This window comes from Schistocerca nitens, chromosome 8, assembly GCF_023898315.1.
Source record: "Schistocerca nitens isolate TAMUIC-IGC-003100 chromosome 8, iqSchNite1.1, whole genome shotgun sequence".
NCBI lineage: Eukaryota > Metazoa > Arthropoda > Insecta > Orthoptera > Acrididae > Schistocerca > Schistocerca nitens.
Genome location: NC_064621.1, coordinates 74622463 through 74645344, shown reverse-complemented (window position 1 = coordinate 74645344; position 22882 = coordinate 74622463). Strand labels below are relative to the sequence as shown.

The window sequence follows — 22882 nt, the reverse complement described above, 5'->3', positions numbered from 1 at the left end:
ATGAAGAGTCAGAGTGGCCATGCGCAGCCGTGACCTCTCATAGGCTGGCCGGACAGGCATGGCTTATGGCAGCACTCAGTGACCACAGCACCTGCAGGTGCAGCAGTGCCACCCAGTGGCCGTCATCAATGTCCATACTGTCCGGCAGAATTTCAAATGTGCCAGGCTGGGATACAAGACTACTAGCGGACAGCAACAAGGTGCTGTCAAAAATCCTTCTGAAGAGAGTAGAAAAGGACAGGTAGAAACTATACTTGGATAATATTGAGTGGGATTTAGGAAGTGAAGAGGATGCATAGAACACATGTTTATCCTGGAACATCTAATAAGACATAGGGTCTTAGGTAAGAAGTAGGTTGTAGCGACTTTTGTGGACTTCACAAAGGCATGACTGTTGACAGACAGGCACTTGGAAGGGTCCCGTAGAACAGTGGACTATGCAGCAGTACGCAAGGATGGACAAATTTAAATATTTGGGATAATATATAACAAGAGCAAGGAAGGTATGAGTATACCAATAACACCAATAATGAAACTGTCATGTCTGTCAGTTTGAATACACTTCTCCAAAACTACTTGAAAAATTTTCATGGGGTTTTCGCATGTAATGTGGCAAAAGTTGGGGTACCATACAGGCTTTACTTCATCAAAATTGGATCATGGAAAAATATATGTCCATACATATTATAAAGATGTTTGTTCCACATCTCCTCCAAACCCACACGACTGATTTTAATGAAACTTGGTACACATATCACTTTCTGTCTGTAAAGAATAGCTATGTGAGTGAGAACCCTCAAACTGTCAAAGTGGATGAGGTTGAAAAAGAAGTGTAGACCATGACAAGCAAATACCTATATTTTATTCATCCAGTATTTGAGAGTGAGAACACTTGCAATAAACTTTACACACTGTTTCAAACCTTTACAAAACTTTGCTCTTTAAGTAGTGTCAACAAGAATGTGGGAGATTAAAGTCTGGTTGCTAGTGTCTCAGCTATATAGAATGCTGAAATGTGTGACATACTTCATGTTCAAGATCCTTTTATCTTATGAACTAAGCTGATACAAAGTGCCTGTATAAGCATTAGAAGGCTATCTTTTTGAATATTTGAAGCAAGTTGCTGTTCTTAGCACCACTTTAGCATCCTATTAAAATTTAACTGAATATTAGTTCAGCTGGTTCCAGTTAGCACTTCATTGTAGATAACTGTATCATCTGAGAGAAATCTGAGGTTAATATTAATACTGTTTCCAGATTCATTAATATGCAACATAAACAGAAGGATCCCAACACAATTCCCTGGTGCATGCCCGATGTTACTTCTACAACTCTCTACCCAAGATTACATGTTTTGTTCTCCCTATCAAGAAATCCTCAATCCATTAATAAATTTTGATTGATTATATAATCACATTTTTGTTAATAATCGTTGGTGTGATACCATCTCAGATGCTTATTGAAAGTTATGAAATACTGCATCCCCCTAAATGCCTCCAACATGGCTTTCAGGATGTCATGTGAGAAAAGTACTAGTTTGATGTCACATTATTGGTGTTTATGGGAACCATGCTGGTTGCTGTGGAGGAAGTCATTCCATTTGAGATACCTCACTATGTTTGAGCTCAGAATATATTCAGAGATTCTCTATTTTAGCTGATGGTGTGTGACAGGTGTGGCGAAGGTTTTAAAGTCTTTTGAAATGAATGGGCTTAAGCCTAAGCTTTTAGGCTGGAGATTTTAGTGTGTTGTAGACTGGCTGACTCATCCTTTTTATTCCATTAATCCAGCTGCAGCTATCTGCTATGCTATTTTAATTATTTCCATAGCTTTATCCTTTCTTAGTCAAAGTCTTAGCCCTGACATAATACAGGGAGCAGCAAAAAGGTCTGATGATTCTAAAGTGTAAATAACACAAATGTTAAGAGAGATAAAAAATATTTTATTGGTTATTACAGGATGGTATTAATGGAAATTAAAGAAAATAACATTGGAACAACCAATTTCATCAGTTTAAGATTTGAAGATATCAGGAGACAGGTTGGTGATTTCTTGAATTATGGCCACCTAATTTCGACCAATATATGGGGCTTGCTTGTGTAGACTCTTGATCTCGAGAAACCCCACAAGAAAAAATCACAAACACTTAGATGAGGGAGCATGCTGGCCATGGAATATTCCCAAAATGCAAGATTACTCGAAACTTACTTCTCAAAAAGTCCATCACCTCATTGGCTGTATGGGCAATCGCCCCATCCTGCTGGAACCACATTCTACTGTGCACTAAGTGTTTTCTCCGAAGTTCAGGGATCAGGAAGTATGGCCCAGTGACACAAGTTTTTGTTACACCACAACACACTATGACCTTAGGGCATGCAGAGGACATTGATGCAGTTCTTCAGGATTTGTAGCTGACCAATAACGAAAGTTCTGTTTGTTTACATAACCGTCCCAATGAAAATGTTCCTCATCACTTATCATGAATTTTTTTTCATATGTCATCAAATCAGTCATTTGCTCTGGAAATGCTTTTTGTTTTGCGTGGTCATTGGGCTTTAACTGCTGAAAAATAGCCATTTTGTATGGATGGAAATGCTGATCGAACTGCAAAATTCATCTTACTGTGTGGTCAGACATATGAAAATCAGCAGCTTGTTTATGGATCGGCCCCAAGGACTGGCTTCCACAGTTTCTCGTACTCTATTGATATTCTCTGGTGTCCGGGCTGATCTTGGATGGCCTGCCGACTTCCATTTCAGTGCTGAACTGGTAGCTCTGAAGTTATTCACCCACAGTATAATTGTGTTGCGTGTCGGAACATTTCCTTGTGGACCTAAATTAAAGTGCCTACAGAACTGCAGCTGCACAGCAACACAGGAATCACTACTTTTCAAAAACTCCTCGACAACGATCATGCGATGCTCAGCCAACCACTGCTCCATGGCTACTGAAAATGTCCACATTTAGGCTCTGAAACACGCCTATCCCCACTAGCCCCCACCACCTACTCGCTCAACCCCCTCCCTCTCCCTCTCTCCCCCCTCTCCCTCCTTCTCTGTCCCTGTATCCCACTGTGAGACAAATGGTTGGTGTCTTCATGGAATAATGTTTGCAGGTGCCTATGGAACCATGACTGTGCCTTGGAATGCAACTCTTTGTCCAAAACAAATCGACATCCATGAATGTCTTTCTTCAGGGTTCCAAAAACATGGAAACCCATGGGAAGAGAGCTTTCATTTCCGTTGTTACTCATAAGTTTATTTGGATTTTGGGCAAGATCTTTTTATAATATTCAGCTGCAATAGTCACACAAGGCTTCATGCATTGCTCTCTTGATAGCCAAACCCATTTCACTCAGCATTTCTCTCCATAGCCCAAACCTTTGTTTTACACCTGTTATGCAGTTCAGATACTCACTGTTTTTTATAGTGTCTCTATACCATGGAAGCTCCCTCGTATTGTAAACCTTTCGACTAGTTCGTATCTATCCACTGCATGGTCAACTATAAATTTCCAAAAGTCTCCACTTTGCCCACTAAAGTCGTTCTCTTCATGAGGACATCAATTGAAAATTACAATAGGCCTCTTATTTTAACAAACTTACGTGGAAACTAATCATATTTATAGTTTGACTAAAAAATAACACTAAATCATTATTATTGTTATTATTATTATTTTCTGTGTTATTGTTTGTCTGAAACTTCATAGTTCCATTTTTTAATTGTCCTGTATTTGTTTCTTTCAATAAATTCTGCATGTTTTATGACATCGTTTACCACTACTAATTTCCAATTAGTAACAATGTAATAAATAAGAAATGAAAGTGAAGTGAATGCTAGAGTGTCATTCAGATGTGATTTCTGGAGTTTACTGTTGTTGCTTCTGTCTAGAACAAAGTATGTTTATCATTCTTTTTGGGCATTGTGTTGTTTTCAGTAACTGTGACTCAGAATACTGGATGTGTTGAGATTAAAGAGGAGCAGGCAAACAAAGAATATGGGCTGAAAGGTTCTACAGCACTGATGTACCAAGATGATGAAATTATAACTAGAGGATGGAAAAAACCGAGACATATAATTGCTAGTGATGATGATGATGTTTGTGGTAAGGGGCAATGTCATATTTTCTTATAAGAAGAACTGTAACCTTTAGGTCACACTATGTATCTATCAAGAGAACTATTTTTTGCTTACTATACATATATTTCATTGAATTGTTTCTATTGTTAAATCTACATGGAAAACATCGTCTTTTGTTTCCAACGTCGTTTTTATTCGCACTTCCACTTCTGGCTTATTTATTTTCTCTTCATTTTCTTTCTTTTCTGAATCTTTTGTCTTTAGAAATTAGAAACAGCATGTACTTAATTGTACAGCCAGTATATCACTGATTTGATATTTGAACAAACCCACTAAATGCAAACACTGTTTATATGACTATAAGGACTGTGGAAGACTCAGTGGTTGTAATTCCATACAGTGATGCTTAATGCATACATCTCAGCTTTGCTGGGGTCCAGTATTAAATCACATATCTTCTTGTAGCATATCAACTTTGAAATACAATTGATGTTTTTGTACAGGTTTTAGTGCTGCAGATTACTAAATAACATGTGTCACGGAGTATTTACCATAACAGGAAATTGGGCCAAATGAGGTTAAGACATGGGGCTTGAATTCAAGAGGACTGTGGTTAAAATCCTTGACCAGCCATCCAGTTTGATTTTTTCCTTGGTTTCCCTAAGTTCCGTAAGGTAAATGTGGGGATGACATCTTCAAAAACAATGTAGGTGGTTTCTTGGTGTCTGACCTCTTCACTCCACTCTCTAACAATCTCACTATTAATAGCACATAGCGACCAAGATTGTCAGTTACCCTTGACTTCTGTGTTTATGTTAGCTGTCAAAGAATTCACACTCAACCTGCCAAAGGCACTGGCTTTTGGTTTGTTCTTTGTGTACAGTGTGATGTTCCATGAATGTTGCTTGGACAACGATTTCTTGGTAATTGTAGACAGTTCTTGCCAAACTCTATTCTAATGCTAATTAGTCTTAAGTATTATCATATACCTTCTTCTGTGTTTATTGGTGAATAAATGTTACTTGTTCCTAGAACTCTGGAGTTCACATTCTGTACAATTATCTGAGTATCTCGAACACACAATTATAGTAGCTTGGAAAGCTCAGATAGTAGACCAATTGCCTGCAAAAGGCAGAGGTCCCAAGTCTCAATCCGGCACATAATTTTAATCTACCAGAAAGTTTCACATCAGTGCACACTCCGCTGCAGAGTGAAAATTTAATTCTGGGAATATCCCCCAGGCTGTGGCTAAACCATGTCTCCACAATATCCTTTCTTCCAGGAGTGCTAATTCTGAAAGGTTTGAAGGAGAGCTTCTGTGAAATTTGGAAGGTAGGAGACGAGGTACTGACAGAAGTAAAGCTGTGAGGATGGGGCATGAGTCATGCTTGGGTAGCTCAGATGGTAGAGCACTAGTCCATGAAAGGAAAAAGTCCTGCATTCGAGTCTCGATCCAACACACAGTTTTAATCTGCCAGGAAGTTTCATGCCAGCACACACTCCACTGCAGAGTGAAAATTTCATTCTGGAAACAATTATAGTTGTTTGGGTGACTAACATCTAGTTGTGTCTACAAGGACATGAAAAGTTAATAGTCCTTCTTTTCTTAAAACTCTCTAGGAGACTACAGAAATCTTTTACTTTGATTTATTTGATGTAACCAGCAGAGATATTGTTGTCTTTTGTCAGATATACTGTATAACATAAAATAATGGTGGGAAAGCATTAAAACTCTAAAAATTAGTTAGTTCAGTCACTACTCTTCTAGTTAGATTGATCACATGTGTACTTAATCAGTTACTTATGTTATACGTCTTCATACATACTATACAAACCACTGTGAGTGCGTGGCAGAGTTTACTTAGCACTTACCCCTCCCCTCCCCCTCCCCCTCCCCCTCTCTCTGTCTCCCTCCCTGCTCCCTGTGTCCGTCCTCCTCCTCCTCCTCCTACTCCTCCTCCACCTCCCCCTCCCCCTTTGCCAATTCTCCTCTCCCTCTCGTTACCCTCACCTCTTCTCCACCACTTTTCCTTTCTATTTTCCCTTCCTGTCTCCCTCATCTCCACCATCCTCTCCTTCCCTCCCATCCTCCCCCACGCCCTCTCTCAGCCTACCTATGTGCTCTACCCTATGATCTCTTTTTGTCTTGTTGTGTACCCACTGAGTCATCTGCTGAAAGACCTGCCTCACACTATCCCTCTACCCACTCCTTACCTTGTGTGTCCTTCCTTAACTCCTCCTGATCTCCGTCTGCCTCTGCCTAGGCAATAGCTATTGGTAATAAACAGTCAGTCCTCAGCTCTGTGTGTGTGTGTGTGTGTGTGTGTGTGTGTGTGTGTATGTCGTCCTCCTACAGAAAGAGAAAGAGCTTGAGAGCCATTTTTAAATACTGTTTTCTGTCGTGGGTTTTTGTGTGCAAGACATCAGTCATCTTTTCTGTGTGCCACACATGAGTCAACTATAGGAGAATGCATTTAGTAATGTCTTACAAGATGTTTCGTCACACCACCATGTACACAAGTTTCTCCAGTTGGTTGTTGTATTATTAAAGTCTTCTCCAATGATGACTGAATGTTTGGAAACTTTCGTGCTAATAAATAGAGGTTTTCTCTAAAGTTTTGAGTGACATCTTGAGTTCAGTCTGGAGGCTGATACGAAGATCGAGTTACTAATTTATGCCTGCCCCTAATACGGAGTGCTACCAATACAATCTTGCCTTGGAGGATTTGAGTTCCTTGTCTGTTTCAACAAGTACTCATCTCCATTTACCATTAGTCTGTCCTTTCAATATACACTTAGATTTTCATAATGGATGACATATTATCATGAGAGATTGTGCAGCTGTTCAAATTTTTAAAATATTTATTGTAACACTCTCAGTTGCAAATAACCACACTTGATAACTAGTTTTGATCACATTTAATGATCATTTTTAGATCTAAAAATAAAATGAAACAAAACATTAATAAACAAACAATGGAAAATCCAGGATGGAATGTGACAGTATTACGAAAAAGAAAGTTGCTGCTCACCTTATAGTGCAGATGCTGAGTCGCAGATAGGTACAACAAAAAGACTGACACAAATAATGCTTTTGGCCATTAAGACCTTCGTCAACAATAGACGACACACCCACCCACCTGCCCCCCCCCCCCCCCCCCACACACACACACACATGACTTTAGTCTCAGGAAACTGAAACCACACTGTGAGGAGCAGCACCAGTGATGGATGGGAGTGGCGACTGGGTGGGGGTAAGGACGAGGCTGGGATGGGGAGATAGTGAGATAATGTGGAGGTGGCGGACAGTGAAGTGCTGCAGGATAGATGGAGGGCAGGGGAGACATGGGGAGGAAAGGGGGGTGGGGAGATGCAGAAAAGGAGAGAAGTAAAAAAACTAGGTGTGATGGTGGAATGAGGGCTGCGTAGTACTGGAATGGGAACAGCGAAGGGGCTGGATGGATGAGGACAGTGACTAACAAAGGTTGAGGCCAGGAGGATTACAGGAACATAGGATGTATTGCAGGGAAGTTCCCACCTGCGCAATTCAGAAAAGCTGGTGTTGGTGGGAAGGATCCATATGGTAAAGGCTGTGAAGCAGTCATTGAAATGATGGATGTCATGTTTGGCAGTGTGTTTAGCTACAGGGTGGTCCACTTGTTTCTTGGCCACAGTTTGTCGGTGGACATTCATGCGGACAGACAGCTTTTTGGTTGTCATGCCCACATAGAATGCAGCACAGTGGTTGCAGCTCAGCTTGTAGATCACATGACTGGTTTCACAGGTAGCCCTGCCTTTGATGGGATAGGTGATGCTGGTGACTGGACTGGAATAGGTGATGGTGGGAGGATATATGGGACAGGTCTTGCATCTAATTCTATTACAGAAGTATGAGCCATGAGGTAAGGGTTTGGGAGCAGTGGCTGTGTAGGGATGGTTGAGTATATTGTGTAGGTTCAGTGGGTGGGGGAATACCAATGTGGGAGGGGCAGGAAGGATAGTGTGCAGGACATTTCTCATTTCAGGGCATGACGTGAGGTAGTCGAAACCCTGGCAGAGAATGTAATTCAGTTGCTCCAGTCCTGGGTGGTACTGAGTTACGAGGGGAATGCTCGTCCGTGGCCAGACAGTGGGACATTGGGAGGTGGTGGGAGACTGGAAAGATGTGGCACGGGAGATTTGTTTTTGTACCACATTGGGAGGATAATTATGGTCTGTGAAGGTTTCAGCGAGACCCACAGTATGTTTTGAGAGGGACCACTTGTCACTGCAAATGTGATGACCACAGGTGGCTAAGCTGTATGGAAGGGACTTCTTGGTATGGAATGAGTGGCAGCAAAGTGGAGGTATTGCTGCTAGTTAGTAGGTTTGATGTGGATGGATGTACTGATGTAGCCATCTTTGAGGTGGAGGTCAACATCTAAGAAGGTGGCTTGTTGGGTTGAGTAGGACCAGGTGAAGCAAGCAAATGGAAGAATTGCTTCATGTGGTCCTACTCTGCCCAGGAAGTACCATATGTTTCCAGTCTTCCAGCACCTCCCTATGTCCCACTGTCTGGCCACAGAGGAGTATTCCCTTCCTAACTCAGTACCACCCAGGACTGGAGCAACTGAATTACATTCCCCACCATGGTTTCAACTACCTCACGTCATGCCCTGTAATGAGATATGTCATGCCCACTATCCTTCCTACCCCTTTCACAGTGGTATTCTGCCGTCCACCAAACCTACACAATATACTCGTCCATCCTTACACAACCCTTGCTTCCAATCCCTTACCTCATGGCTCTTACCCCTGTAATAGACCTAGATCCAAGGCCTGTCCCATACATCCTCCTACCACCACCTATTCCAGTCCGGTCACCAACATCACCTGTCCCATCAAAGGCAGGGCTACCTGTGAAACCAGTCATGTGATCTACAAGCTGAGCTGCAACCACTGTGCTGCATTCTATGTGGGCATGACAACCAAAAAACTGTCTGTCCGCATGAATGGCCACCGACAAACTGTGGCCAAAAAACAAGTGGACCACCCTGTTGTTGAACACTCTGCCAAACATGACATCCTTCATTTCAATGATTTCTTCACAGCCTCTACCATATGGATCCTTTCCACCAACAGCAGCTTTTCTGAATGTCGTAGGTGGAAACTTTCCCTGCAATACATCCCACGTTCCTGTAACCCTCATGGCTTCAACCTTCATTAGTCACTGTCGTCACCCATCCAGCCCCTTCCCTGTTCCCATTTCAGCTCTACACAGCCCTCGTTCCACCATTATACCCACTCTTTTTACTTCTTTCTTTTTCCGCTATTTCCTCCCCCCCCCCCCCTCCCGGTCCCCTTCTCCCTCCTCAAGTCTCCTCTGCCCTCTGTCTAACCTGCAGCACTTCACTGTCCGCCACCCCCACCATACTATCCCACCCCCTCCCCATCCCAGCATCGTCCTTACCCACACCCAGTTGCCACTCCCATCATACACTGGTGCTGCTGCTCACAGTGTGGTTTCAGTTGCCTGAACCGCAGTCGTGTGTAAGAGTTGTGTTTGCCATGTGTGTGTGTCATCTATTGTTGACGAAGGCCTTAATGGCAGAAAGCATTATTTGTGTCAGTCTTTTTGTTGTGCCTATCTGCGACTCAGCATCTCTGATATATGGTGGGTAGCGACTTTCCTTTTCATAATATTTTTAAATTAATAAACCACTATTTCTGTAGGTAACATATGTGGGAACAATTTGAACTTCAAAAATTCTTAAAATTTTACTTGAATGAGCAGATAATGTACATTGACAATATTTAAAATTTAAGATTCTTGAATTGTGCCTGATTAATCACTAGTTGTGAAAAGTTAAAATTCTTTAAAAAGATCATAACCATAAGCTGTAACACATCAATTTAGTTCTATTTACAGATGGATGAATCTTCATCCACACTGTTTTCACTGTGTAGTTCATCTGTCCCATTCTACATCTCTCCTCTGTGTAAAGTATTATTTCCAATGTAACTGTCCATAATATTTTTCCAGTGACGACAAAATGTGAGTTGAAACAGTGGATAAAAGTACTCTGCAGCACAATGCTATAAACATCATGACTACGGAGCTGTAAATTCTTGGTATATTTATCCTGTAGCTGGAGTGTCTTCAGAGTAATCAAAGTTTTTTTTATGTGTGGGGTTCTTATCTTACTATTTTTTATGAGGTTTAATTATTACGTTTTAGTGTGCCAATGTGTACCTTATGATGATATTATGGATAAAACCTGTTGTGTTCTTAGTACAGGGTGGCCAGGCTAACTGTGAATACACCAAATATGCAGTACATGAATCAAACATCATCACTTTCATTTCCAATATGTGCAGATATTAAATATACATAACTCTTAAAAGTCAGAGTCTGAAGATTAGTAGCACTGTGCAATGTTAGTTGTTATCTCATGCCGAGTCTTCAGTGATTTGAGGTCGGAACTTGGCGATGACGTCTTCATGATATTCGTAGCCCCATGCTTTGTAATAAGGTAAACCCTGCAGCTAGTGTGACTCATGGTGTCAGCAGCTTGTGTCCCTTCTATGAGTTGCATCTTCTGCTGAGATGTGGACAGCATGTTGTGAGTAGTCAACATAGATACTGTCGATACCGGTGTGTTTGTATATATATGTGTTGTGTTATTTCGTGCCTGTCTGTATGAGGTAGAAATAATAGAGTAACCCAAAATTTGTTCACTTGAATGAGCAAAAAGAGAGAAAAGAAAAAAAGAAAGCTAAAAGCATTGTAACTGTTTCCTCAGCCTCTTTTAGTAATGTCTTTGAGCTGGTCATTTCACCATCAATTTGGAGAATTGAGCAGTAAATGTAAATTAGCACTTTAAAAATTGAGCTGTAATAATAAGTAATTTTAATGAAGTTGTGAGCAACATGTCATCATTTTTGTTCTATCTCAATATCTTTTTTTATTACTGTCCTCATTTTACAGCTTTTTAAAACTCTGCTACACAGAAAACGATAAACAAACACTCTTCATCTTGTTGTTGTTATTCTAAGCCATAAAGCATAATTTATTTAAAACTAACAAAAATGAATTGTGATAGTTTCATTAATAGTATGTTATCAAAATGTGTACATGTTGACAATTGCACAAGTTCCTAACTATAAAATATTGCACTTTTTTTTAAGACTTGGAAAAGATTGGAGATGTTGAGCAGCCAGTTGGAAAGATAGAAGCATCATGCATACAGCTAACCCCTTCTCCAAGCTGTGCATATGTTAATGACTTAGTAACAGTAAGCAGTGGAAGTGAAGAAAAAAACTTTGAATTTAACATTCTTAATGGTGAGTTATTTTTTTAGAGTATAACTTAAAATCTTACTTATTAACCATTTTTATTTCAATTGAGTGTTTCCTATGTCCATATTTGATATGAAAACTAGGATTCATTAACATATTTATTTTTGTTGCCCTAGGTGATGCCTTTAATTCTAGCATGGAGTCTCACATATCAGAGATTATTACTGATTCAGAGGATTTGTTTGCAGATTGTGATAAGGTGTGTTCAATTTTTCAATGTTGATATCAAAATATTAGTTTTGTAATAATCTGAAATTACATCATAATTCATTTATATTACTAATAGATTTGCTCTTTGACAAATTTCTGAAGGTTAAGGAAGAAGAAGGATCTCGTGGAACGTCCCCCGTGCTTAGCAGTAGCTTGCAGTTTCAGTCGAATAAGCCAGTGGGTTCCGCATTGAGCTCTGTCAATGATAGTTCTGTCACCAATTCAAAAAAAGATGGTGACAGCAAGTTAGTGAGTGCAGTCAATGAAAAAGTAGCAAGAGGAACCACAGACGACACAATTTCAGCAAAGTCCAATGTTATGTGCGGTAAGATTAATAACAACAATACTAATAATAATAAAATGTTACCTAGTTACCTCACTTTTATATTTCCATGATTGTGGTGGGTAAATACAATTGAACACAGTCATGAGGAGTGTCTTGTAATTTACTTGCATACAGAGCTACAATTGATAAACAGAATACACTGCACAGGTTCACCTATTAGGCAGGTTCTTCTGAGCATGGCGGCAATATTTAATGCATACTGCATGCATTGCATTCTGTAAGCCACACTTGTCCTCTAGATCATCTCAGAGGGTGAACTCTTTGGGGGGGGGGCTAGTCTAGGCTGTGCATGGGTTTTGCAAACCCAGATGTGTCAAGATGGGGACTGTTGAGTGTTGCCAGTACTATGTAACCATCAGCTCTGTACATGGTTCAGTGATCACATTGTGGTATGTCATCAGAACATAGTGTGTCACAGACAGTGGGAATGTTGACTATTACTTGATTGTAGAGGGAATTAACTAAGTCACATAACCAGGTGCAGATACAAAGTAAGATGCACTGTTACATCATAATATTAGCACGAAAAATGATTGCAGAAAACGTAGTTGCGTGCAGGTGTGATGACTTACTGTTAACATTTTTAATTTTGTGGATGATGAGAAGGATCTTACTAACAAAAGATAAGTAAGTCAATGGTGTGTAGATTGTAGAAGGCAGTTCACAATGCCAAATGGAACAGGGTTCGAGTATGTGTCCCAAAGCAGAAGAGACAAAATGAAAGCATTAAATAACTTGCTGGTGTTAGTAAAAAAACTGATTATAAGGTGAATATAATAGAGGGAAACATTCCACGTGGGAAAAATATATCTAAAAACAAAGATCATGAGGCTTACCAAACAAAAGCGCTGGCAGGTCGATAGACACACAAACATACACACAAAATTCAAGCTTTCGCAACAAACGGTTGCTTCATCAGGAAAGAGGGAAGGAGAGGGAAAGACGAAAGGATGTGGGTTTTAAGGGAGAGGGTAAGGAGTCATTCCAATCCCGGGAGCGGAAAGACTTACCTAAGGGGGAAAAAAGGACAGGTATACACTCGCACACACACACACATATCCATCAGGTGATCAGGTGATCGGCATGAAAGTTAGTGCTCCATCGCAGCGAAGCCCTGGACGTGCGGAATATTTGTGTATAAGGAAGTGGCATAAATGGTTACAAGGATGGTTTCCGAGGGTAACAGACTGGGTAAGGATTCCAGGCATTCGAGAAAGTGGTTGGTGTCTTTGATGAAGGATGGGAGACTGCATGTAATGGGTTGAAGGTGTTGATCTACGTAGGCAGAGATATGTTGTGTGGGGGCTTAGTAACCAGCTACAATGGGGCGGCCGGGATGATTGGGTTTGTGAATTTTAGGAAGAAGGTAGAAGGTAGGGGTGCGGGGTGTCGGTGGGGTCAGGAGGTTGATGGAGTCAGGTGAAAGGTTTTGTAGGGGGCCTAAGATTCTGAGGATTCCTTGAAGCTCCGCCTGGACTTCAGGAATGGGATTACCTTGGCAAACTTTGTATGTGGTATTGTCTGAAAGCTGACGCAGTCCCTCAGCCACATACTCCCGACGATCAAGTACCACTGTCATGGAACCCTTGTCCGCCGGAAGAATGACGATGGAACGGTCAGCCTTCAGATCACTGATAGCTTGGGCTTCAGCAGTGGTGATGTTGGGAGTAGGATTAAGGTTTTTTATGAAGGATTGAGAGGCAAGGCTGGAAGTCAGAAATTCCTGGAAGGTTTGGAGGGGGTGATTTTGAGGAAGAGGAGGTGGGTCCCGCTGTGACAGAGGACGGAACTGTTCCAGGCAGGGTTCAATTTGGATAGTGTCTTGGGGAGTTGGATCATTAGGAGTAGGATTAGGATCATTTTTCTTCGTGGCAAAGTGATATTTCCAGCAGAGAGTACGAGTGTAGGACAGTAAATCTTTGACGAGGGCTGTTTGGTTAAATCTGGAGTGGGGCTGAAGGTTGAGGCCTTTGGATAGGACAGAGGTTTCGGATTGGGAGAGAGGTTTGGAGGAAAGGTTAACTACTGAATTAGGGTGTTGTGGTTCCAGATTGTGTTGATTGGAATTCTGAGGTTTTGGAGGGAGTGGAGCTGGAAGTGGGAGATTGAGTAGATGGGAGAGATTGGATTTGTGTGCAATGAGAGGAGGTTGAGGTTTGCTGGAAAGGTTGTGAAGGGTGAGTGAATTGCCTTTCCGGAGGTGGGAAACCAGGAGATTGGATAGTTTTTTAAGGTGGAGGGTGGCGTGCTGTTCTAATTTGCGGTTGGCCTGTAGGAGGATGCTCTGAACAGCCGGTGTGGATGTGGGAGAGGAAAGATTGAGGACTTTTATTAAGGATAGTAGTTGATGGGTGTGTTCATTGGCTGAGTTGATGTGTAGGTGAAGGATTAGGTGGGTGAGGGCAATGGATTGTTCAGTTTGGAACTGGTATAGGGACTGATGGAAAGAAGGGTTGCAGCCAGAGATGGGAACTTTAAGTGTGAGGCCTTTGGGGGTAATGCCAAATGTCAGACAAGCCTGAGAAAATAAAATATGGGAGTGTAATCTGGCTAGGGCGAAGGCATGTTTGCGGAGGGAATGTAAATAAAACTTAATGGGGTCATTGTGTGGGTGTTGTGAGGGTGACATGGTATTGGAAGGTGGAAAGTGTAACATGAGGCTGAAATGAAAATGAAAATAAAAATAAAAATATATGGGGAGAGATAAAGGTGAACTAGAAAGCAACTGGAGATCTGGTGTGAAAAAAGGCGAAAAAGTGTTGGTTAGAGCTGGGCTTCTTGATCCTGTGGTGAACTTGTATAGGTAGACAACGATGTGCATAAAGGTTAGGTGGTTGTGTTGCCGCCAAAACACGTTAAAGGGTGGAGAAATTCGGGAAAATTTCGAAAAAACTACGTGTAAATGTATTAAAAGGAGTGGTTTTGTGGTGGCAGATTATGAAAATGAGGCTAACAATTGTCTGACGAAGAAATAATGACGTTAAAACCTGTGGGAAATGGCTAAAAATGATCAGTGATGTGAGAAAAACGGAAATGGAAATAAAGCAAAAGTTATTAGAACTAGCCGAAATGGTTGTTTATAGGTGAAAGGAACTGTTTGTGAACTAGAAACGGTGGATTTTATAGCAGCGGTAGTGTTGAAAGCGGAAAAAAAATTTTTTTGGTTATGGTTTGGAAGTGGGTTACATATTATTACGTATTATTGAGTATATATCGGCGGGATAAAATTGTATAATAGATTACGGTAAAAGGGAGAAGGTGAATACAAAATGAAACTACTGGCAAAAACAGAAAGAGAAAATAAGACAGCAGAAAAGATTTCGAAATGCAACAGTGACAATAACAAACGTAATTGTTGGGTTCAAATTAATGATATGAATATAATAGAGGGAAACATTCCACGTGGGAAAAATATATCTAAAAGCAAAGATGATGAGACTTACCAAACAAAAGCGCTGGCAGGTCGATAGACACACAAACATACACACAAAATTCAAGCTTTCGCAACAAACGGTTGCTTCATCAGGAAAGAGGGAAAGACGAAAGGATGTGGGTTTTAAGGGAGAGGGTAAGGAGTCATTCCAGTCCTGGGAGCGGAAAGGCTTACCTTAGGGGGAAAAAAGGACAGGTATACACTCGTGCACACACACACATATCCATCTGCACATACACAGACACAAGCAGACATTTGTAAAGGCAAAGAGTTTGGGCAGAGATGTCAGTCGAGGCGGAAGTAAAGCGGCAAAGATGTTGTTGAAAGACACGTGAGGTATGAGTGGCGGCAACTTGAAATTAGCGGAGGTTGAGGACTGGCGGATAACGAGAATGAAGGGCAAGTTCCCATCTCCGGAGTTCTGACAGGTTGGTGGTAGTGGGAAGTATCCAGATAACCCGGACGGTGTAACACTGTGCCAAGATGTGCTGGCCGTGCACCAAGGCATGTTTAGCCACAGGGTGATCCTCATTACCAACAAACACTGTCTGCCTGTGTCCATTCATGCGAATGGACCGTTTGTTGCTGGTCATTCCCACATAGAAAGCTTCACAGTGTAGGCAGGTCAGTTGGTAAATCACGTGGGTGCTTTCACACCTGGTCCTACTCTAAATCCCATGCCACTTTCCTTGACGTTGACCTCCATCTGTCCAATGGACAGCTTCACACGTCTGTCCACATCAAACCCACCAACAAGCAACAGTACCTCCATTATGACAGCTGCCACCCATTCCACATCAAACGGTCCCTTCCCTACAGCCTAGGTCTTCGTGGCAAACGAAACTGCTCCAGTCCGGTATCCCTGAACCATTACACCAACAACCTGAAAACAGCTTTCGCATCCTGCAACTACCCTCCCGACCTGGTACAGAAGCAAATAACCAGAGCCACTTCCTCATCCCTTCAAACCCAGAACCTCCCACAGAAGAACCCCAAAAGTGCGCCACTTGTGACAGGATACTTTCCGGGATTGGATCAGACTCTGAATGTGGCTCTCCAGCAGGGATACGACTTCCTCAAATCCTGCCCTGAAATGAGATCCATCCTTCATGAAATCCTCCCCACTCCACCAAGAGTGTCTTTCCGCCATCCACCTAACCTTTGTAACCTCTTACTTCACCCCTATGAAATCCCCAAACCACCTTCCCTACCCTCTGGCTCCTACCCTTGTAACTGCCCCCGGTGTAAAAAGTCTCATCATCTTTGTTTTGAGATATATGATTATAAGATGAGGTTTTTCCCCATGAAGACAGGCACTGCTGAACACTGTTCTTTGTGTCATCATCACTGTCAAAGTGCCTTCCTCCAAAATCATGCTACACATTCAAGAACAAGTGATAGTTAGAAGGTGTGAGTTTGAGGCTGTACAGTGTGGAGTGCTCAATTAAAGAGTTATGTTGCTTCATGGCAACACACGTCACAATTCTGCTGGTGTCACTCAAAACCTTATTCAGCAATTCTGTTGGGAACAATTTGATCACTTGCTGTGCGGCTCTGATCTTGCACCTCCTGACTGCCACTTGTTATTAAACTTGAAGCACAATTTTGGAGGAAGGTGCTTTGATAGTAATGACGTGCAAAAAACAGTGTTGAGCAGTGGCTGTCTTCACTGTTGGCATCTTTCTATGAATTGGGCATAGAAAAGTTGGTTTCCCACTATGATAAATGAACAATACTGGAGAGCTGCATTAAACCAGTCTGAAGACCGTAACAACAACAACAACAACAACAACAACATGTGGAAAAATAGTTCAAGATATGCTCTTTTGTGTAAAAATAAATTTTACTTTGAAAACAATGTTTTATGAGGTTTTTTTCCAAAATGTACTTACTTTCCGGACCTGCCTCATACTACTGCTCAGGTCAACATAATAAATTAATATAGAAATCTTGTGGATTGAACCCTACAGTGTTTACAGAATTCCCCAGGACTACCTGAGAGGATTTGCAATGCATTTCAGAGACAAGTTCAGTGTTGTATTCAGGCGGACACATGGACAACATTTCGAACACCCTACGTTTAGAGACGCCATATGTTCCTAGACACTGATGAACCGCAACGGAAAATGTGTTGCATCTCAACAACGGTTGATTTTTGGACCCATGTGTGTTGGAGCTTTTTAGCTAGCTTTGACCTGTACTTTTTGTTATATCCACAGATTACCACCCATGTGTGTACAAAAATTTTTATTAGGTGGAGCAAGGCTACTGCTTAATTTTACAAAAAGATAAACTTTCCTCAAAAACAAAAGGCTTCTTCTCCTACCAAAATTTTATAACAAGCCAAAGAATATTCCACCTTATTGAATTGAAATATTAGCAACTGAACTGAATTTATGTTCCTTTGTTGGGTTTTCTCTCGACACTTTCTGGCGGATGCCAAGGAAGTAGACGGGCGCAGAGTCCAGCGTCGATGGCCAGCGTAGCGAAGATGGCGCCTGGACGTTCCAGCTGCGTCGAAGTATCTTCCAGGCGGCAGTCCGCAGCGGGTCAAAAGACGCCTGTTTCTGCTTCTTCTGGCTATTTAACTTGGCAGCTCCAGTCTCTCTCCGCTGATTCCGGAGTGATGATTGGCGGCCGTTGGTGATCCCTGACTGGTGGTTGGTGATATCATAGTGTGACCATCCGTGCTGGAAAAAGGCTCGTGCGCGTGCATAGTTCATGGCTAATTGAATGTTTGGCGGGAATGCCTCTAGCGCTGGCTGGCGGAACACGCCGGCACTAAGTTGCAGGTGCCGATTAACTCTGCCGCAGTAGCCAACCGTTGTGTTTGTGTGGCTGTGTGCGCCATGGCACTTTTCATATGTGAATTATTGACCATCACTTCTGAAGATCAGAGTATCTTATAGTAATTTGAAGCAAGTTGGTCAAGAACTTCTTGAGGTTTTTGGTAACAGCATTTCCCTTTATGTATTTAAAAATATGTAGCCTATGTCTGCCCAGTTTTTCCAGTTTTTCATTAACAAAATTACACAGCAACCTGTTTTTACATAGCAGTATAGTTATAGATAACTTTTATAATGGCGAACTTTGTGTTGCTGTTGTTCTAATCATTGTTGTTGTTATCTTCAATGCAAAGGCAGGTTAGACACTAGTCCATCGCATGAAAGTCTCTTCATCTCTGCACAGCCATTGTAATCTACATCCGCTTTAACTTCCTTACCATGTTCTTACTTGATCTCCCTCTACAGTTTTTACCTCTAACACTTCCATTCATTACCATGATGTTCTGAACTAATTCAGAGAGAGACTGAAACACATCCGTCAATGGACTGTGTAAATGGCCATATCTTAAACAGCCAAACAGTGTTATATCCCATGGTGCTACTGGACATTTTACTTGATGTTGCCAGTTGATTGGAGCAAAAAACATTGAGCTTATGTTCAACCAATTTAGTTTGAACATTAAAATATAATGTATCAAACACATACAATTACAACACTTTGTTTTTGTTGTGATCTTCAGACCAAAGATTGATTTTATGCAGCTCTTCATGCTACTCTACCGTGTATAAGCCTCTTGATCTTCGAGTAACTACTGCAACCTACATTCTTCTGAATGTGCTTAGTGCAGCTATCTCTTGGTCTCCCTCTATGATTTTTACCTCTCATACTTCCCTCCAGTGATTGGTGATTCTTTGATGCCTCGGAATGTGTCCTACCAACCGATCCCTTGTTGTACCACAGATTTCTCTTCTCCCCAATTCTATACAGTACCTGAAACTTCCTGGCAGATTAAAACTACTGTGTACACGGACTGAGACTCAAGTCTCAGTCTGGCACAAAGTTTTAATCTGCTAGGAAGTTTCACAGCAGTGCACACTCCACTACAGAGTGAAAATCTCATTCTGGGAACTGCTCAGCACCACCTCATTAGTTATGTCATCTACCCATCTAATCTTCAGCATTATTGTGTAGCACCACATTTCAAAAGCTTCTATTCTCTTCGTGTTTATCATCCATGTTTCACTTCTATACATAGCTACACTCCATACAAATGCTTTCAGAAAACACTTCCTTGACACACAAATCTATACTCGATGTTAACAAATTTCTCTTGTTGAGAAATGCTTTCCTTGCCATTGCCAGTCTACATTTTATATCCTCTCTACTTCAACCATTATCAGTTATTTTGCTGCCCAAATAGCGAAACTCATCTACTACTTTAAGTGTCTCATTTCCTAATCTAATTCCGTCAGCATCGCCTGATTTAATTCTATTACATTCCATTATCCTTGTTTTGCTTTTGTTGATGTTCATCTTATATTCTTCTTTCAAGACGCTGTCAATTTCGTTCAGGCGCTCTTCCAAGTCCTGTAACTGACAGAATTGCAATGTCATTGGCAAACCTCAAGGTTTTTATTTCTTCTCCATGGATTTTAATTCCTACTGCAAATTTGTCTTTTGTTTCCTCTACTGCTTCATCAATATACAGATTGAACAACATCGGGGATAGGCTACAACTCTGTCTCACTCCCTTCTCAACCACTACTTCCCTTTCATACCCCTTGACTCTTATAACAGCCATCTGGTTTCTGTACAAATTGTAAATAGCCTATCGCTCCCTGTATTTTACCCCTGCCACCTGCAGAATTTGAAAGAGAGTTTTCCATTCAACATTGCCAAAAGCCTACTTTAAGTCTAAAAATGCTATAAACGTAGGTTTGGCTTTCCTTAACCTGTCTTCTAAGATAAGTCGTAGTGTCAGTATTGTCTCGCATTTTCCTATGCTTCTATGGAATCCAAATTGATCTTTCCCAAGGTCAGCTTCTACCAGTTTTTCCATTCGCTTATAAGGATTCCGTGTTAGTATTTTGCATCCGTGACTTATTAAACTGATAGTTTGGCAGTTTTCACACTTGTCAGCACCTGCTTTCTTTGTAATTAGAATCATTATATTCTTCTTGAAGTCTGAGTGTATTTCACGTGTCTCATGTATCTTGCTCATCAGACAGAAGAGTTTTGTCAAGGCTATCAGTAGTTCTAACTGAATGTAGTTTACTTCTGGGGCCTTGTTTCAGATTAGATCTTTCAGTGCTCTGTCAAATTCTTCATGCAGTATGATATCTCCCACCTCATCTTCATCTAAGTCCTCTTCCATTTCCATATTATTGCCTTCAAGTACATAGGCCTTGTATAGACCCTCTATATACTACTTCCACCTTTCTGCTTTCCCGTCTTTGCTTAGGACTGGTTTTCCATCTGAGGTTTTGGTATGCATACAAGTGGTTCTTTTCTCGAAAGGTCTCTTTAATTTTCTGTAGGCAGATCTATCTTACCGCTATTGGTATATGCTTCTACATCCTTAACTTTATCCTCTAGCCATTCCTGCTTAGCCATTTTGCACTTCCTGTCCATCTCATTTTTGAGATGTTTGCATTCCTTTTCGCCTGCTTCATTTACTGCAATTTTACATTTTCTCCTTTCATCAGTTAAATTCAATATCTCCAGGCAACACTTCAGAACCATTAAAATTGAATCCCAAAAGGAAATTTTTGTTTTAGTTTCAAGAAATATCAATAACTTAACAGCTGCTTTGTTAACTAACACTTATCCCTTGCTGACTCCACAAAACAGTTAACCTTAAAAACTGAAATGAAATGTTATGTTCTGTTTTTATTTTCAGGTCTGCTAGAGGGAATGCAGATTGATCTTGGAATGAATGAAGATGTTCTGAAATGGTTGAGAGAGACTGAAACACACCAGTCTCTGAAACCTGTATCTATGGAAGTAAGGCAGAACTCAGCCATAAAACATATTTTTAGATCTGTTTTTTTATGTTTGCAAAATACTTGGCTGTAGTGACATTACATTTTCAAAAGTAATGTACCTTTTGTGTTGCAGACACCATATACAACATTGAAGGAAGTAAAAGCGTCATTGCTGAATATTCAACTCAAAATACTGGAGAGGGTGTTTTCAACATTTGATGCCATTCCCTTAGTGATACTGGATAAACTACCTGGATTTAATCAGTCAGTTTTTCTGAAGCTAAAGAGCTTACGTCAGAGGGTTAAAGCAAAGTTGAAGTTGGCTGATGTCCTGGTAAAGAGAAAAGCTGCTTTGATCCGTGAAAGAGCAAGTGTCAGTGCCAGTGATGAGTCTCCTGACAAACGAGTAAGTACCGGTGAAAGAACGATCAAGAGAGAAAAGCAATCATCTGTTTCACCTCTAAAATTGAAAGACAAGCGTAAAGAGAATATTCCAACAAAGATTAGTCCAAAATTAGACAGGAGCCAAACAGTTGTAAAGAGATCTTCGGCCTCACCATCTGATAGATATGTAGGTAGATCAAGTAGTAGTGATTGTCTAAAACACAGTGGAGAAACTAAAAAACCATTGAGGAAATCAGCTGGTGATCAGACAAATGAATCAGAAAGGAGAGATGATGTATCTCGCATTGCTGTTAGTGAGAAAAGAAAGTTGTTTTCTAGGTCATCAAAAGAAGAAAGTTTACAAAAAGAAGAGTTTAAAGAACATTTTTATGGTAAAAATACAGTAATGCCCGACTTTGAAGACAGTTTTGTTAGTGTTGAGAAACAGTCTGTTACTCACCGTGTTTCATTACTTAGTGAAGCGAAGAAACAATTATCAGTGAATAGTAAGAATTTCAAGGTTTCTGCAGAGAAAATTTCAGATTCCGATGTTGCTTCAAGTTATCAGGCTGGCAGCAGCTACGATTCTAAAGAAAGGAAGCTTTCTACTTCTAGCAAGTGTGATGCGGTGGGTTCACTGAATCATGAAACCAATAGTAAGAGACAGTCTTCTTTGTTGCTCACACCAAAACCTTCTTCAGCAACAGTAAAAGATTCAGCACACTCTACGTGTAATTCCTCTGGATTAAAACTGAGCATGGGGAAAGGTCTTCAAAACTCAACACCAGTTGCCGTCCATGATGTATCACTAGGTCACTCTGAATCTGCTAGGAAATTATCTTCTGGTTCTACAGCCTTTAAGTTTAAAAAACCTATTTTTGGAACAGCTAACAGGAATTCAGACTCAAAAAGCCCCATAGTAGTTAGTGGTAGTTCAAGAACCCCACAAACATTCAGTACAGCAGTGGCCTCAGGCACTAACGGTGGAACACCAACTAATTGCAAAATTCAGGTGAAAGAGAATGCTAGAAGCATAAATTTTTCTGGACCTAGTCATGATAACAGTAGTGAACCAAATGGTTTTACCTCTGTGCCGTCCAGTTCAAGAAATGAAACATTCCAGAAGCCGCAGGCAAACAGCAGTGCTTGGAATACCAGCTTCACCTACGCATTGGGATCAGCTCCAGGTAACGGTAAGCTAAATCACTTTTATTCTCAACACTATAATGTAATTCAGCCTGAAGTTGTTATAGTTTGCAGCTTGTAGTTTTTTTTAATTTCACTTACAATTGTTTATAATGTTAATTAGCTTGTCTATCAT

The 22882-nt window shown here is 40.9% G+C and overlaps 1 protein-coding gene across 1 annotated transcript in view; it reads left to right on the top strand.

Annotated features, from left to right (window-relative positions):
- Nucleotides 1–22882, top strand: part of LOC126198947 (Bloom syndrome protein homolog) — a 217495-nt gene that overhangs the window by 41592 nt on the left and 153021 nt on the right. The window contains exons 4-9 of the mRNA XM_049935592.1: nt 3937–4104; nt 11247–11402; nt 11534–11616; nt 11730–11952; nt 21093–21196; nt 21311–22754. Coding sequence (XP_049791549.1) covers nt 3937–4104; nt 11247–11402; nt 11534–11616; nt 11730–11952; nt 21093–21196; nt 21311–22754 — 2178 coding nt within the window. The remainder of the gene's footprint in view (nt 1–3936; nt 4105–11246; nt 11403–11533; nt 11617–11729; nt 11953–21092; nt 21197–21310; nt 22755–22882) is intronic.